At 42.0% G+C, this 18628-nt stretch overlaps 2 protein-coding genes across 9 annotated transcripts in view; both read left to right on the top strand.

The window, feature by feature from the left end:
* MCRS1 (microspherule protein 1) overlaps positions 1-18628 on the top strand; it is a 554896-nt gene that overhangs the window by 134301 nt on the left and 401967 nt on the right. The window lies entirely within an intron of this gene.
* The window catches only part of RHBDL3 (rhomboid like 3), a 242750-nt gene that overhangs the window by 77771 nt on the left and 146351 nt on the right, over positions 1-18628 (top strand). For 4 of the 7 annotated variants that reach the window (XM_042448656.1, XM_042448655.1, XM_042448654.1 and 1 more), the window contains one exon: positions 18462-18620. The exons of 2 other annotated variants lie outside the window; for them this stretch is intronic. In XM_042448656.1, the coding sequence (XP_042304590.1) occupies positions 18462-18620 (159 nt within the window). Of the gene's footprint in view, positions 1-6205; positions 6445-18461; positions 18621-18628 lie in introns of those variants that run through there. One more of the 7 variants, XM_042448659.1, reaches the window with a different exon arrangement.

Below are 18628 nucleotides of genomic sequence, written 5' to 3'. Positions count from 1 at the left end.
TTGAGATAGAGTACAGGATGTGCAATGAACACTGTGAAGTCAGTATTTATAATCCTTGTTTTATTATGCTGGAAACCTGCTTGAAGTGGGTTATTATCAACCAACCTGGTGTCATTCCTGGCTCTGCTGCTGCTGCTTCTCTTTACATCTTTTGAGCCACTATGGCCCAAGGTCAGAAATAAAGTACTGATTATCCCTTGTTACATGGAACAGGCGAAAACGAAAAAAATACCAATTTTTAAAATGAAATCTGTTCCAAGGCTCATCCTGTTCCTCTTGCCATTAGTTTTAATGGACTTGCATAAATAATAGAAGAGGAAGTGGTGGAACTAAGAAAGGCTAGACTGATGCTTACATCCTTTAATCTTAAAACAAACAGCCAAACTGAAGGCTTCTCCTGTTGTCCTTCATATCTGTTAACATCCTCATTCTTAGGAAGGTTACATCTTACTTTATAGCTAATGATTTGTAGGCAGAATTTGTTTAAATTCTAATGGAATATTTGTGTAACTCTGCATGGCTCTGTATTTGTATATACAGATGTGTGCATATACAAATGTGTATGTGTTTATGTGTTTACCTTATATTCTACCTTTCTCCCCAAACTCGCAAGCTGCTTTGTGTTGTAGTTCTAGAAGAAAAGAGGGATCCAGGATTAAAAGCAAAGTCTGAACTCCTCTTCATTAGTCCCGACTAGAGTAGACCCTTGAATCAATGGCTGAATGGTGAGTTACATAGGTAAATTTACATAGATAAATCTCATTAATTCAATGAGTTTACTCTAATCAGGACTAAGAATGGGATTTTGGCCAATTGGTGTGGGAAGGAAGCTGCCCAATAAGACAACAACATAGAATTGGAGGAAAAGATCACAACTTTATTAACAAACAGCACAAAGGGTAGGGTTGGCCCAAAGCATAAGGTCTGGATCTGGAAACATCTGTCAACATCCTGGTGGGTTGATGAAAGGTTATGACCAAGCATCGGGATGATGAAGGGGCAACAGAAATGACCTCTCTCATATATGCAACTGGTCAGTCGCATATTCCAATAAGCCCCTAGTCATCAGGATATGCTCACTTGATGTGGCCCCTGCAATAGCCACACCACCTGCCCTCAGCGTTCCCGGGTCCAATGAACTCCCAATCCAGTGCTACGGAACCCTGGAAACCATGCCCACCAGATCCAGGACCTATGCTGCTGCCCTAAAACAAAAGTTGTGACAATAACACCCTAGCTGAGGGAGGGAGGGAGGGAGAGAGAGCCGAGCTAAAATGGTGCTGAATGGTGCGCGACGTGGCCTTAAATAGGCCCACCCACCAATAGGGAGCCTGGAAAGAGCGGAGGTACCCCTACCACCAATAGGCTGTGCTCGAGGGTTCCCAATTTTCCCTGTTCCCAGATTTCCCATGGTTCCTTGCTGTGCCAAGGAGAGGGAAAAAGTCTTGTTCTTAAAGAGACACACACACCTCTTTCCTTCGCGTGGCTGGTCTCCTCCTCCTGCTGCAGGGAACAGCTGGTGGGAGAGCAAGAGGGAGGACGTTTTGGAATTCCTCCTGTACAGGAGGAAGAAATGGAGGATACGTTTTGGAAAAGGAGGACATCTGGGAGTTTCAGCCCTTGGTGAAATCAGGCAAGTTTATGAACCAGCACCTCTACTTTCTCTCTTCTGTGTGTGTGGTTTTAAGGGAGTTTACAAAGGGAAACCCCAGCCTGCCTTCCTCTGAAACAACTTCTGGGGCAAAGAGGATTTTCCTCCCTGTTTTGCTTCCCTCTCTGGGGCATGTGTGTGTGTATGTGTATGCACTTGTGGAAATGACAGTTTGGAGCATACGCAAAAAGGTTATTTCCAAACTAGCAAGGAGGTTTGTCCTCATCCAGCTGAAACCCACATTTGCTTTCTACTCACTTTCTTGCCTAAGTAATGTGCTTTTAACCCCTTATTGTGCTTTGTGTGTGATAAGCATTAGCAAATATGCTTTTCCGGGTGGCCAACACTTCAACCATTTTCAGGATGGGGGCACATGTGAAAAAGTCTTATGCTAAGTATGTGGGATAGGGTTGAGGAGTTATTTATTTTTTTCATCCATCATGCCAGTCTGGACCTTTACAGAATGTTCATTCCCTTACGCAAGAAAGTCCAGTTCTGTCTACCTAGACACTTCCACTGGCCTGTAAGATTCAGAATGGCTGGCATTCTGTTAGTGACAAATACACACAGAAGACACACTATGAATATAGAGCAATGTATTCACCATAGGGCAAAATATGTATTGTGCTGACAGCAGCCGAAGCACAGCTACATATACAGCAATGTTATGAATTGCAGCTACATACTGTGAATTGTACTTTTGTGGTTGTGCAGTAATTACTGCATATGTAGTTCAGTGTCACTATTCTACATGTGGGTTGCATAGTCTTGATGCACTGTATCTCTGCATTCGGATACACACACTATACTGAGAGGATGTTGGATTGCAGCCATTGTGTGTTGGTGGCAAGGGATTAATTTTCATTTTTCTTAATGTTACCTTTTTTAGGGAATCTTACATTCTCAGATGTGGGATGACAAGAAGGGGTCAGCTTACTCAGTTTTTGTGGTGCTGCTAAATGCAGAGTTTTTACTACATCGCTGCTGCAGATCTATTGATTAGATCAGTAACAGGTCACTCCCCTTTGTTTTCCAAAACATTGCAGAACTTTGGCACAGGCTAGAAGCCAGTTAAACAATGTTGGTTCTTTTAGGGGATGTTTCCTTTGAAACCTGAGTCACTGTGTCTGCATCTGTATCTCAGGTTTGGAGCTGTTGCAAAACACAGGGTTTTCATTGCAAAACTTTGTCACAGGCTTGGAGGTGATCCCAAATTTCAGGGTTTATCGTAAATGCACCTCCTGTGGTGTCTGCCCCTCTTTCTCCAACCCTGGAGTTGTCCAGTATGCTGGATCTGTGATTTACTAGCAGCATTAACTCAGCAGTTGAATGTTATCTGGCTTCTTGTGAACAGGGTGATACTTCCAGCCCTTGAGTTCACCTCGGGTCAAAGCAATCTAAAGCACATGAAAGGTAGGACAGGATGGTATTTAATCAGTTGGAGGCTGTCTGTAGAGCATACTACTGGGAGAGAGCTTTAGTTAAAATACCTCTTTGTGTGTATGTGTGTGCATATACCAAGACAGAGAGAGTTGTTGTTGTTGTTCAAGCCTAAGAATGGGAAGGGCAGTTATGAAAGAACTAAATAAGATCCTAAAGTGTACAGAATTACTACTGAGCACTAAAGTTAAATAAAGTTAGAATTGTCCAAGCCTTCGTATTTCCCATCACCATGTATGGATGCAAGAGCTGGACAGTGAAAAAGCTAGATAAGAAGAAAATCAACTCATTTGAGATGTGGTGCTAGAGAAGAGTGTTAAGGATATTGTGGGCAGCCAAGAAGACAAAATCTCTCTGGAAGCTAAGATTAGAAAACTGAGGCTGTCATACTTAACCATATCATGAGAAGGCATGACTCATTAGAAAAGACAATAATTCTGGGAAGGTAGAAGGTGGTAGAAAGAGAGGAAGACCACATACCAGATGGATTGACTCAATCCGGGAGATCACAAGTATGAATTTGCAGGACTTGAGCAGAGCAGTGGAGGACAATTGTCTTGGAGATGTCTCATCCACAGGGTTACTGTGAGTCAGGGTCGACTTGAAAGCAATTAACAACAACAGTAAATATATGTATATGTGTGTACATGTGTAGAGAGAGAGAGAGATTCAAGCAAATTTGTAGAGGTATAAGGATGAGGAACAGCCTGTCAAATTGGCCTTGTCAGGCACTTCCCTTCCCTCCAAACCATTTTCTCCTTCTCCTCCTACACTTTCCTTCCTTCTCTAGGTTATTAGGTACTATAGGTACAAATAAAGAAAGTTACGCTGCATTTCTACCATAGTGGCTTCCACCAGCAATTTCAAATGGGTTATTATGCTAAGAATATAAGGTGGAGGTCCACCCATCCATCCACCATCCCAGGTGTCTCTCTCCAGGAGTGGAGAACTAGGTGTCTTGGAAAGCAAGGCACAGCCAAGAGAGCCATACCCTGTTGATGGATCTTCCCAGAAATCATCCTGACAGTAGTACTGTTGTTGAATAGGGAGCATGCTTCCTTGATATCCAAACGAGGTCTCCGTCTTCAGGTTTTACTGTATCTAAATATGGAGAAGTGAGAGCCAGTGTAGTGTAATGGTTTGAGTATTGGACTAGATCACTGGGAGACCAGGGTATGATCCTCACTCAGACATGGAAACCTACTGGGTGACCTTGGGCAAATCATACTCTCTCTGGCCCATTCCGGACGGGTGTATGGTACGTCCCCAGGATGTACTAGGTTTAGGAAGGGGCGTCACTTCCTGACGCCCTTAACACTAGTACGTACTGGGTACGTACAAAATGGTGGCGCCCATCCACACGGGGGGCGCCATTTTGACATCGCGGATGCATAGCGTCCAGACGTCATGCGACGCTAATGACGCTGCAAGTGCGCCATTGGCGCATCACGACGTCATAACTGCACCATGAAAAGAAGCACCATTTTGGGGCTTCTTTTTGCAGCGCGGAGGAGCCGTGCGGTTTGGATGCTGGGGCTCCTCCGCGCTGCAAATGGCAGCGGCGGCAGACGGCCCGTTTTGGGCGGTCTGTAACACACCTCAGCCTCAGAGGAAAGCAAAGGCACACACACACACATCCAACAAATTCTGTCTAGAAAAACAAATGCCAGGCCCACCATAGGGTGATATCAGAAGCCAGAAATTACATCAACGCACCCAACAAGAAGAAAAAAAATCTGGAGATTAGATTCAGCCATAAATCATAATCTCCTCCTTGAATTTGTCCAGTAAGAAAACAAGTGGGGTTGCCTAGCAATCTGTGTGGATGGAAGGAAGTGTAGAGTGGGAAGTTGTTACAGGCCAGATGAATTGCCAGTAGGAAGAAGAAACAGATAGGAGTATGGTTTTGACATTTTTAGGAAAAGCATGTAGCTTATTGTCAGAGCACATGCAGAAGGTGCCAGGTTCCTATCACCCAACCATCTCCAGGCAGGAGTGGGAAGTACTCTTCTCTAAAACTTTAGAGACCTGGTACCCATAAACCTTAGGACTGGAGGACCTTTGATCTTCCAGAAGTCTTGAACTTCACCTGCAGAAGCCTCAGATAGTATGGCTAATGATAAAGAATTATAGGTAGTCTGATATATCTGGAAGACCTGTCCCCCCCCCTCCTTACCTTTTTGCAGATAGTACAGAGCTAGATGGACAAGTGGGTCTTCTTTAGTGCAAGGTGGCTCCATAATATTGTACCCTTTTCTTTTCTGTAGAGCAATGGGGACAAATTAAAATGACCATACTGTCAAATCTGCTGTTTTTAAGGTCTTACTGATTTTTTACATGCTTGTGGTGACATCGCTAGTTATAGTGGATTTGTATATTTGTAGGACAGTGTACATGTGAAAAAAAAATACATGGAGAACAAAATAGTGATAAATGAATCAATATATTTAGGGCATCCCTTCCCCCATGGAAGATTTGTTTGTATGGCAGCTAAATCCTGGAAAGGATTTGGTCCTGTCACTTGTTTTCAGCTGAGTGGAGGTCTGTTTTTTCTGTTTCCCTTGCTCTGATTGGTTCCAGAGTTGTTTGCTCTCCTCATTCAAATGAGATCTTACTTGAAATGGAGACAGAAACATGGGTTGAGCAGTGCTAGGCAGTAGCAATTTCCCCAGATATAAAGCCATTGTTTAACAGCAGTGTGGCTTTGACCCACCCTATTTGTGAACTCAGCCGTGGCTAATGTGCCTTTAATTAAAGCAGCAAAATAATTTGAGATTCAAGATTCATGGGGAGGCCAAGGAAAATCACTCTAAACCTTCTTCCTTGTTAAAGAAAAGTTCTGATATTTTTTTCTGAATTGTTTCACTAGGATACCTGTTAATTTTGGCAGAATGCTTTTAAAACCTTGTAGGTATCATAGGAGGCAGGGAGGATCTGGTCTCAAGTCCAGTTCCAATTATGTCCATTAACATATTTACATTTCTGCTTAAGAGCCTGGTGGGGGATCAAGGGAATTAAGGGCAATTGTCATTGAAATGCAGAGGAAATCTTGCATGAAATTACCGTTAGTGCCCTATTGTTGGAGGGTTTTCTATCTGTCCACACCCTCAAGCAGTTTGGTGGCATTTTGTTCATTGATGTATGAAGTTATAGGCAGGAGTAACTGCAACTAAACTTAAAAGATGGAACCATTATGTTGATAGTGTTCGTCTGAGGCTGTATTCTAAATGGGGCTATGAACTCAAGGGACTCAGAACTTGAAGTTAGTCCTGGTGTGACCTCTTAATGAAACATTGGCAATCTCCTCCATTCATAACTTGATAATGGATAAATACTCCAATCATCTCTTTAAGGTCAGTTTTTCTATTCTTTCCCCTCCCATCCGACCCCTGTGAATAGGGTATGTGTAGAGTGTCTGTCCGTGTGAAATGTTGCTGCAGATTTGCAAAATATATAAGAAACAATGCCGTTTGAAGAACTGATTCAGTTTTCTAAAACTGATATTTGTATTCATTCTTTAAAGGAGGAGCTTGAAACTGCTTGAGAAATAATTGTTGATCTGAATCAGTGGGTCTTGCTTAAATATATTGTGAAAATTGTTTTTCAACAGCAAACAATTGTAGGTGAAACAATTCTCAAATTTGGATGAGCAAGTATAGCAGAATTAGATTTAGGTATTCAACCTATTTTTAAAAGGCTAGTCTTGACTCAATTGGAATGACTTTGTCATCGAATGCTTTGTTGATGTTTACAGCACAGACTTTTGTTCAGTAGATTTATTTTAAGTCCTTTATGGCAACCGATAGAGCATGGGGTATATAAGAAGCTGTGTGACAGCCAGGGACCATTTAAACCAGTGCTACTCAAAGCAATGGTCCATAGACTAGTGTTGGCCCATGAGCCATTGGCTGTTAGTCCGCAGTGAGTTTCCGAGAAAGAAAGAAACTGTTGTACTGTAATCAGTGGGCACAAACATGGTACTGCTTCCTGCACATTGGGGAAGAGCCCTGCTGGTTCCCCACATCAAATAGCATAAGAAGTATTGATCTAAACAACCATTGTTAACTGTTAGTTCCAAAGATGTTTCAGGGTTTTGTGCAATAGTCTTGCTCCCTTGTTACCTATAACTTATGTGAATGGGCTTTCTGAGTCACAGGACAGACAAGGATATTTTACAGCTATACAGAAGGTGCTTATATAGGTACCAAGTTAATGATTGTCTTTCACAGAGACATTTAGCCAGGTTTGAGGGCCAACAGCTAAAGAGGCATCTGAGGGAATTATTCTGGCTGTTGTCCTTATTGTCCTGCCTGTTCTTCTTTTTAAAAGATCATCTAGGATGTAATGGCAGCAAAAGGGCCAACCACCATCTTCCTCCTCGCTGACCAAATCATAGCAGCCAACATGTCCAGTAAAAGAAAGTTTCCTGGTGCCTGCTAAATTGAAACTGCAGCTAAACACCATTTTAAACTGAAGTATTTTCTCCAGTCTTTGGGGTGGTTGAATTGATGAGATGTTGCCCTGGGAGGGACGCAGTCAATGAAGTTATCAGAGTGGCATGGGGGCATGCTTCTCATACTTAGCACCCCCACTGGCTGCTAGAAAATGTCAGAGTTGAGAAAGTACAGTATTTGTGTTAGTGCCTTCAAGTTGTCTATCGACTTATGGCAATTGCCATTAATTTCATGGGGCTTTCTCAGGCAAGGAAGAATCAGATGTGGTTTTTCCACTTCCTTCCTCTGAAACATAACCTACAACAACTGATATTCATTTGTGGTCTCCCATCAGAGTACTAACAAGGGTTCACTGTGCTTAGCTTCTGAGATCAGATGGGATCTGGTGCCTTTATGGCATTTAGGAAATGTTGTTGTTATTGTTCTGTGCTTTCAAGTAATTTCTGACTTAAGATAGCCCCAAAGCAAACCTATCGTGGGGCTTTCTTGGCAGGATTTGTTTAGGGGTTTACTATTGCCATTTTCTGAGGCTGAGAATGTGTGACAGTGAATTTCTATGGCCAAACAGAGAGGCAAACCCTGGTCTCCAGAGTCATAGTCCAATATTCAAAATGACTGTACATAGCAGCTTTATGTTTAGAAAACACCATTTAACAATTTGACACCCATAAGCTTGGCTGTTTATTGCTTACTCCTAGTTCCTGATCCTTTAAGAAGAAGTTGGATACCACAAGTCTCAATACAGAAGTCATTTCTTTCTGACCATGAGTAGGTCCCATTCATTCCAGGTATATGGACACTTCTTGTGCTGGACTGTCAGAATTCTGTCCTAGTTAGAACGCTGTTTGTAAAAAGTAAGAAGTAATTTGGTGTTACTTCTTGTAATCAGTGCCTGTGACTTCCTGTAATGTGTAATTTATTTATTTTTTACATCCAAATACTGTAAGTGCAAATGCCTCAGACTGGAACCTTCATAGGTTGATCAGAATGATTTAAGCCTTCCCTGTTAAACAGATAGCATTTGGAAATCCTGCTCGCAAGTAAGAGCTGAAGGGGAGGGGATTCTGCACTGGTGCTAATGAATTTGCCCCTTTCTCCACTTGAGTACCAGTGTCAGCAGGGTTGTAATAAAATCTCTCTAGGTGAGAGTGGTCCTAGTGCACATCAAGAGTATGCACACTTATTTGAACGTAAAAGAAAGAAAGAAAGAAAATTATTCTAAATGGCCTTGATCAAAGGGAACTCAGGTTGCTTTATCACAAGAAATTATTTTATTTTATTTATATGCCACATTTCTCCCAAAATGGGACCCAAGGTGTTGATGGCTCAAGGCTCTAATAATACTGTCTTATCTCTGCCATGTTTGATTTCAAACATGGAGGGGGCAAACTTTGCCTAAACTCAACAGTCATTCTTTAAGCCATGATTTTAACTTTAAAAGTGGAAGTTTTTATACATTCAGAATGGCCCTGTGCGAATTTCACCTTCTCACTGGCTTTTACCAAAGCCTGAACGGTGGCTGATTTAGTGTTGGAAACTGATGGCTAGAACTTTAAGAGAACTTTAACAGAGCTGAAGGCTACCCATAATTATGTTCAGAACTTTGTATAGCTACTGTATTTCAAAGTACAGGCTAAGAACCCAAAAAGATTCATTTCCCCACCCATATCAGAGCCATCTACTACCACTGTAATTCAAGGAGAGTTGACTTACTATTTAGCAGTGAATCCAATAGATATATTCTAATTGGAACAAGCAATTGGGTGTAGTAGTTTTTTGTTGTTATTTGCCATCAAGTCAAATTTTCCTATGAATCCTATGAATGAAAGACCTTTAAGAGTTCCAGTCATCAAAGTCCTGCTCAGGTCTTGCAGACTCAGGACTGTGGCTTTTTTGATTAAAACAACTGGTAGTGCTATTTCCTTTTCCTACTGCCTTCCACTTTACCAAGATTCAATGTCTTTATTAATGAGTCATGCCTTCTCATGATATGGCCAAAGTAAGACAGCCTCAGTTTAATCTTTGCTTCTAGGGAGAGTTCAGTCTTGATTTGCTCTAAGATCCCATTTATCTATCTCTTTTAGCAATCCATGGTATTCTTAGCACTCTTCTCCAGCACCACACTTCAAATGAATTGATTTTCTTCCTGGCAGCTTTCTTCACTGTCCAGCTTTGATAATCATACTTAGAAACAGGAAATTAGTCTTATTTATTTAGTGTTTGCTTATTTTGCTTGTAAATCACATTATAACTAGAGTTCCCATATTTTTTTTTTTTCTGATGGGTAGAAAAGAGATGCTGGTCCCCTGGAGGTGGCAGTAGAAATACTAGCTCTGTCTGCTGCACTGCTGCTGTTTCAACAGCAACAAGAATAGCAACAATATCAACAGCATGAACAACAGTAACTACTGCAACTACTTGGAAAAGTCCTGGTTTTTTGTTGGGGATTGTTAGGAAAAGACTGAGAGTATAACAGCCAAAATCATAATGCCTTTATATAAAACCACAGTGTAGCCCCATTTGGAGTATTGTCTTTCCTTTGGTTCATCCCATCTCAAAAATGAAATCACAATAGCTTGAAAAGGACAACCGAAAGAAGGAAAGGCTAAAATGTTTGTGGCTTTTAAGTTTATAGTCTGCAGAGATGTGAGGGGAAAGTTATTAAATGGGGAAGAAAACAGGATGGAGGGATATACAATTAAACAGGGTGAGAAGAAGGACAAAAATACAGGGTTTGTCACTTAACCTGAGGAGCAGTAGATTCAGGAGATACAAAAAGAGTTCATCTCTTACCCTCATATGCACACGCTATATAATTAACTTACAGAATTCTCTGCCTCAGGATGTGGTGATGTTTAATGGCTTTAAAAAGGGATAAGACAACCTCATGAAGGATAGGCCTACCAACTGCTGTTAGTTGTAATAGCTTAATAGCATTTCTAGAAGCAGCAGCAGCAACATCATCAGCGCTCTGAATAACCATTGCAGAGTAGGTGGGTGGGGAGGAAAGGAAATAATGAGCCAGAGATGGGGCCTTCACAGTGCCCTTCTCAAGGGTTTATCCAGAAACCTTTGGCTGACCATAGGCTGGGATCAGTAGGGCTGGCTTACATCAGCCCCTCTCAACCTAGCAGCTACTAGTTAGTTATGCTGGGTGGGAATGATGGCAGTTCTAGTACTGGAGGTCACCAGTTGGGGAAGGACTGATTAGGTGTCAGTGGTGGCTGATGGATTCCTTGCCAGTTGGGCAGTGATATCATAAGTTACCCCCTGGAATCCAAAGAATTGGATGCAGAGGAGCCAGATTACCAAGAGTTTATGGTTCCAGATAATGACAGCCCCTGTGAGGAGCTGGGGGTTAAGGCCTAACAGAGATTGAGCAGCAGATGCCAAGGTTACACATCCTTCCTTTGAAAAGAGCAGAAGAGATAAGGAGAGGTTCCCATTGGTTCTTGCTTGTTAATCAGGAAATGCTGACTCATTAAGCACCTGATGTTCAGAGACAGCTGCCTATAAATCTCCAGCAGCTCCCTTGTGTCTTTGTTGCTCATAGTCATTCTTGCTCAGTGACTGGTTCTAACAGCTTTGAGACCAGCTGACAACCATGCTCTTGTTCCTCGCTTCATCTTGCTAGATAATCTGTGACTGGATTGACTAACCTATCACTTTTTGCCTTACAGTGACCTGACTCTTGGGTCATTTGCTGTCTGTAGCACAAGACAGGTGGATTCACTCAGGCTTTTAGTCTGAGATGCTTGACCCTATCCCCCAAATAGGTTCAGTATCTTAGACAGTGCCTTTAAAAGCAGACTAAAACCAGGATTAGATTCACTGTCCCCACTGACATGGGAGCCAGCAACCAGGTACAGTGGGCTCTTGGAATCTGCTGGGGTATGTTTCCTGGATCTTTCATGGTTATCAATATCCATGGATGCTCAAGACCCATTAAATGCACTTGCATTGTAAAATGGCATCTCTTATTTAAAATTCCAAAATCAAGGTTTGCTTTTTGGAAATTATATATCTAGTAAACATTTTCAAGCCATGGATGGTTGACTCCATGGATAAAGAATATGTGTACATCTAGCAAGACTCTGCATTCTTAAAGCTGCTCCCCCCCCCCCAGTTTTGAAATGTTAGCCAGCAGCAGCAGCCTCCACCATCACCTTTTTCTCTCCAAGGGTGACTTGGTTGTGTGTTCTGATTGAAATAATATAAGATGAATGTACATGTGATCTGTGCCAAAGAGCTTGCCTTGTGCCAGCTTGGGCTATTCTCATCTGATAGACTCTTTTTCAGCAATTCTGCGAGGCAGGAGGAACACTGTGCCAGATTCAGCTGCTGGCAAGTTATTACTGTTGCCCCTGCCCTCCCTTTCTGAGCCCAAGCTCCTGGGCTGCCTGCCAAACCAGCTATTCTTCTGCTGTGTCTAATCAATCCTAGCCAAAGGTATAGCCTTTGTTCAGTGTTAGAAACAGCAAGGGTGGGTTTTTTCTTTTTGAAAAAAGGTTCTTGTCATTTTTACCAAACTGCCTTTTTCATGTACAAAATGTTTCCATGGAAAGATGCCCTCCTGGGTTGAAAATTCTCTCATAAACCCCCACCTCTTTTCTTCTGTCTTTCAATCCATCTGACAAGCTTGATATCATTATTATGGCAACCAGAGGCCAGCAGGCCAAGTTTGGGAGATCAAAGGCAGTTCTTCCCGCAGCTGAGATCCAGCCAAGACTAGAGTACATCGGATTTACTGTAAAACCCACTGAGAGTCTCCTAGGATTTCAGTTTAAGAAAGAAAATTGTTTTCAGCCTGATGCTAGTTTGGGTTTTCTCTTTTTTGTGAATACAAAAATATACATTGCACCCTAGCAAATTTTATCTCACCATTAATCACTTCTCCTGCTGCTGCAAGAGTGAAAACTATTTGCAAAAAATATTTTTAGTGTTCAGCTCCCAGTGAATCTTAGAACTACTTTTTTTAAAAAAAGACTACTTTATTTGAAGATTGTTCAGTTACAAAGGAAGAATATATTACAGAAAGCATTCATTTCAAACAAAACTGTCAATTTTCCTTTATACTTTTGTTTTCCCCAGTCACCAGAGAGCTAATTCATTGAACCTGTGAATTTATTACACAACGTATGAAAACCAGAGGAAGAGAGGTGGCATTGAGTTTAGGAATTCTTCTACACATTACGGTAACTTTTAGAGTCACTGTATATTAGAAACGGGAACCATTTCTTCCCATTATTAATCTTTGAAATCTCTTAGGAGGGCAACATATATTTCTCTCCTATTTCCACATGATTATTTGTAATGGAAATCTAAATGAATTAAGGTTTTGTAACAGGATCCATTGCATATACAAAACGATTGATAGATTTGGGGAACTGACGTTGATCACGTCTGGAGTTCACCAGATACAATGGGAAGGCTAACCTTAGACCGATGTCTACAGTTCATTTGCTAAAACAGTACAAAGTAGTCAATTGCAGGCTGTTTTGAATGGATATAAAAGATTTCATAATGGGTGGGTGGGTGTTTTAAAAAGCAGACCATACATTTCAGAGCCCTTTGATGTTGAAAGTTCTTTGCTTAGCAGAAGACCTCAAGTAACAACAGGCCACAGAGTTAATTCTCAACTTTGTTGGAGATTGTCAAAAATACTGAACAGATATGTCTTTGATTTCACAAAAATGGGATGTTTTTCAGTCAAGACATTCCTTTATTTTCTTCAGGGAAGTAAAGGTATTGTGAGAAGGTAAGAGATCAGCCAGTAGACTGTGATATTCAGTTACTACTATTGTCTCTTTTATAATCAAAAGTACCATAAAGCCAACTTGATAACCTTTGTGCTGTAGTGATTACTGTTAGACTATAACCTGCTTTCAAATCCTCTCTTGGCTATGATGGTCTGTGGGCAACCTTAGGCCTGTTTCTCTCTCTTCTCTCTTAGCTTAGCTTACCTTGTAGGGTAGTTGTGAGGACATAAACACCAGAAGAGTGTGGAGAAATAACCATGATGTCTGAATTGAGATTATTGGAAGAAAGACAGATGTTGATGTTTACCTTCATATTCCACATAAATATTGCTCATCAGTTTAGAAGGGGAATGTTTCTCAGTGGAGAGCAACAGTTAAAAGTTTTCTTAATAACAGTTTCCCTCCGTTACTGCATATTTGTTGCACTTATACATTTTATAAATTATATTGAATATAGGGTTTTATCATTATGTTATATTCTTTTCTGCTTTGCTAGTAGAAGAGTGGGAATTTTACAAGCTATTGCTGTTGTAATGGGGCTCCTTCAACAATTTCAACATCACCCAGGCTCTCCATGGGGCTTCCTTTGAAGAATGTTTGAAAACTGCAGCTCTTCCAAAGAACTGCAGCCAGATTGTTAACTGGCACTAGATCCCCTTTTTGCAACAGCTCCACTGGCTATCAGCTTATTTCTGGCCACATTTCAGGGTGCTGGTTATAGCCTGTCAAACCCTATGCAGTTCAAATCAAGATCGTGTGAAGGACTGTATTCTCCTATATGAATCTGCCTGTGTTTTGACATATTCTGGAGAGACCATTCTCTCTGTCCCATTATGCTCACTGGTATGCTTACTGGGAACACAAGAGAAGGCCTTTTCAGTGGCTTCTTGCAGGCTCTAGAACTCCTTTCCCAGAGAGTCTAGACTGGACCCTCCTTACTTACTATCTTTCCTTATGGCCAGAGCAGATGGGCAGTTAAAAGAGGCTCCATCCTGCATTATCTGAAAGCAGGGCAAAACACCGCTGTCTGCACTGCCTGCACTGAAGGCAGCCCAAACACTCATTGGCTGTCTGCACTGCACGGTGTCAAGCCACACTGTACAATTATTTTTTGCCGCCTGCCCACCATGTATGCGCACCATCGCACAAACACACCGTCAGCAACGTCCAATTATCTTCCCCTTCCTGCACAGTTGCCTTTCCATTAGATACCCACCCATATGATTGGCCACATAGTCACACCTGTGAAACACCACCTATACAGTGCATCAATGTGCCCAGTGGCAAAACAATTATGGAAGCCCCCCACTAACTTCCACAGGCCTTGTATTCCTTGCCCCTGTTGTGCTAAATACATTACAGTTGCCATATAGATTCTATTAAAAATGCTTCCATGCAATGTATAATTCACCTCCCTATTCTTACAAAATGTTATGCTCTACATTTTGTTGTGGCTTTCCACAGTGGTTCTGGGAGCTTTGGGAATGTAGAATAGGAATGTGGAACACATCATGATGGTATAGACTTAGGTCATAAGTACCTGTAGCCCAATAGACTTAGGTGATAAGTACCTGTAGCCTCTTCACTGGCTGCCAGTTACCTTCTGGGTGCAATACAAGGCATTGGTCATTACCTTCAAAGCCCTACATGGCTTGGGCCCACCTCTCCCTACACAATCTGCCCCGCACTCTCAGAGCATCAGGGAAGTATTTACTGGAACACCATAGTACCAGGTTAATGACAACTTCCCACAGGACGTTTACAGCAGTGATCCCAAAATTATGGAATAGCCTACTGGAAGATATCCATTGCATTACTACCTTCAAGAAGGCACTCAAAATGGATCTCTTCTGGCAGGCTTACCCATTAGATTCTATATAGAAGTTGATGATAATATCCCACTCTTGACTGTGATCACTGACTACTGACAAATTCATTTTAGAGTACTAATAGGAATTGGTAAATTCAATATTAGTGTTTTATTGATTGTATTGATATTTTGTACCATTTGTATTATCTTGTATTATTTTATTGTTGTAATCCCGCCTCGATCTTTGGAGAGGCGGGAAATATAAATAAACTCTATTATTATTGTTATTGTTATTGTTATTGTTATTGTTATTATTATTATTATTATTGTGTGGGATAACACACAACAGGTAGGCTGTTTTTACTGACATTGCCACAGCAGTCATGGCACAGCACTCCAAATTTAAGGACCGAATATTAAGGCCTGGTCCTAATCATTATCATCACCATTATTTTTACCACCATCACTTTCAGACTTACAACTGAATGTTGAATTAACAAAGGATGGAGATAATATTTGAAGATATTCAAAATACTTTTGAAAAATGGGTTTCTGAAGTATTAGGAAATACTGATGAGAATCTTAGCCAGGCAATAATATTTGGAATACAAGACTTAGGCGGGTTACAGACCGCCCATTTGGGGCGGGCTGTACCCGCCCCTTTCCCCGGTGTATCGGGGCCTCAGTGGCCAGAACGGCAGCCACTGAGGCCCCAATCCGCCGCTTTTCAGGCTGCGGGGAAGTGGCAAAACGCCACTTCCCTGCAGCCTGAAAAGGGGTGTCCCTGGGGCTTCAAGCCCCAAGGACACCCCGCGGCGACGGGGAGGAGGAGAAAGGGGCCACTTGGCCCCTTTCTCCTTTGGTCCGCTGGGCGCAGCCATGTGAAGGCTGCACCCAGCGGACCAAACCAGGAAGGAGCTCCGAAACGGAGCTCCTTCCTGCTCCTGCTAAGGGCGCACTAAGTGCCCTGGCACGGAGCGAGGACGTCACTTCCGCGCCGCCCCATATAGAGGCAGCGCGGTCGTGACGTCCTCATGGCGGCGGCTGTGTGGAACGGGTGCCGCCATTTTGTGTGTGTGGAGCGCGCACTAGGGTTAGGGGGGTGCGGAAGCACCGCCCCTTTCTAACCCTAGAGCACGCTCCGCACGCACAAAACGGCCCGTTTGTAACGGCCCCAACTCTGTACACACAAAAATACACATAGGTGTTTTCTGCTCAGAAAACAGGTTTAATACTCAGAAAAAAGTATTTTATTTGGGGAAAATAACACAAAATTGTTAGGAAAGCAGTAGGTGTGTCCAGCCTCCCATGGTTCCATTCATTGGCATTGCTTAGGTCATATGCAAGTGTTAGAGTTCTGCTTAGAATTCAGTCTCAGATTCATCAGTTCTTTCATAATAACACACAAATTAGTTTTTATTAGTTTTTTCCCAAAACTCTTCAAGCATTTACACAAACAAGTCTAGAATTTTTGGGACACATAAACCTCTTAAAATCATGTCTTTTGCAGTATTGCAGTTCTACACTAAGAGGCTAAAAAGACCTCCCCTTTCAGTGCCAGATTGGGGCTGTGGCAACTACATGCCGCAGCCTCGATTTGGCCCTTCCCCATCGTGCAGACACCATGTCCCCACTCTACCTCAAGGCTGGCGTATAACATTGGTCTGTACAGCCTCTAAGTTCATCAATTCACTTGAGAGAGATTCCTGAATTATATGCCTAGCTTTAATCCAAGTTAATTTTGCCTTTTCATCTGCTGGCATTTTCTGTTTCTAGACAATGAAAAACACCATATTCTGGCAGAAAAACATCCAGCCTCCACCTCCATTCTGAATAATTATTAGGAGTTAACCTCAATTTAGAGGTTTAGAGCAACATTGTTGCTTGGTTAACAATGTAAAAAAATAATCAAAATTTTAAAAAATCAAAAATCAAACCTTAGTATCAAAGTATCAGCAGCTCAAACCCAAAAAACTAAAACTCTCTGGTAGACATGTGTTAAAGAAAGGAGAGTGGAGAAAAATGTAATAAATAATAATAACAATAACAAAAGCCCAAACAATCTAGTTTTAAATTGTTCATCTGTTCACAGTGCCTGGGCCCATAACCTGTTAGAGTTATGGGGTTTTGTGAAGAAAGCCCAAAATAGGAGAGATTGTTTAATCTCACCAGCAGAGTTAGTTCACAGTAGAATATATGTGAGCAGGAAACTAGGTCCACCTTTTGTTCTCCCAGTCCATGTGTCTCCCCAATAAACAATCAAGACAGAGTCATGGATTTGAGAGTAATATAAAATAAATTTACTTACAAAATCATATGAATATTCATACACAGGTCAAACTTCATGTTGCAAAGAAGAAAAATTAGGTAGGAAGAAGTTCATATGCTTCTGGAGAAGTTTCATCAGCATGCTAGCGAGTCATGCTACTCCATGCAAGAAGAAAAGGAGAAGGAAAGGTGATTCCCCAAGGGTCAAAGGAGAGGTGTGCTCATAAACAGGAAATGAGGAGGAGGGCTGTTAGTAAAGCAATAAACTATCATTGACATGCATCTGTGAACGTTGCTATACCCAACAGCAAGATTCCTTACATTTTCATAATGGGCCCAATCATATTTCCTAGCATAGCAGCCTGTTACTGACCAATTTAATTGTCATTCTCATTTTGGGAACTGTGGGAATCACATGAGAGGGAAGAATGGGACTGGAGGATTGAGGTGAACATGCAAGTATTGAGGTTTGATGTACATACAATGCTAGTACACTGTCTATCAGGCATTCTCTGTGGACATTACTGCACACTGTCTAGATCGTGCAGCAATCACACTTTCATTAAAAATGGGAACTTGCTGCTTTTAGGCAGCCATCACTGCACCTCTTGCAATTGCACGGCCAGGGCTGCTGCCCCCATTGCATTCTCATCATGAACTCTCCCTCAACCCTGTCTCCCTGTCTAATGCCCTACCCAGCATACCTTTAGGGCTCCCCCCACACTTTGTTCCATGCAATTCTGGAGCTCTGCAGCCCCAAACTAACTCTTGACAAGTTTTTTTAAGGAAATAAAATAATTTGAGAAAATTTTAAAAGGTAGTTAAGGTGCTTCAGAATAGTGGGGGGGGGGGAATGACTGACACCACAAGACTCACAATCCTACAACTGCTTCGGGAGCAATGTTTGCACCTGTAGACTTGCAGAACTGCCAGATCATTCATCCATGGGTCAGGGACAGGGCAGCTACAAGTTGGAGGTGTCATCGTGCACTGAGTTTCGCCAAAGCCATTTCCTTCCCAGTATACTCATGGTTTGAAAGCCACGTGCAGTAATTTCCTTTGTTTCCTCTGTCTTTCAGTTTGACCCTGAAAACACTGGCTACATAAGCACAGAGAAGTTTCGAAACCTTCTGCAAAGACATGGCTCTGAGCTGGATCCACATAAACTAGAAGTGCTTTTGGCCTTGGCAGACAACAATTCTGATGGGAAGATCTGCTATCAAGACTTCGTCAATTTGGTAAGCTG

Source organism: Sceloporus undulatus, chromosome 2 (genome assembly GCF_019175285.1).
Source record: "Sceloporus undulatus isolate JIND9_A2432 ecotype Alabama chromosome 2, SceUnd_v1.1, whole genome shotgun sequence".
Lineage (NCBI taxonomy): Eukaryota > Metazoa > Chordata > Lepidosauria > Squamata > Phrynosomatidae > Sceloporus > Sceloporus undulatus.
Note: the sequence above shows the minus strand (reverse complement) of the source record. Positions and strands in the feature narration are given on the sequence as shown.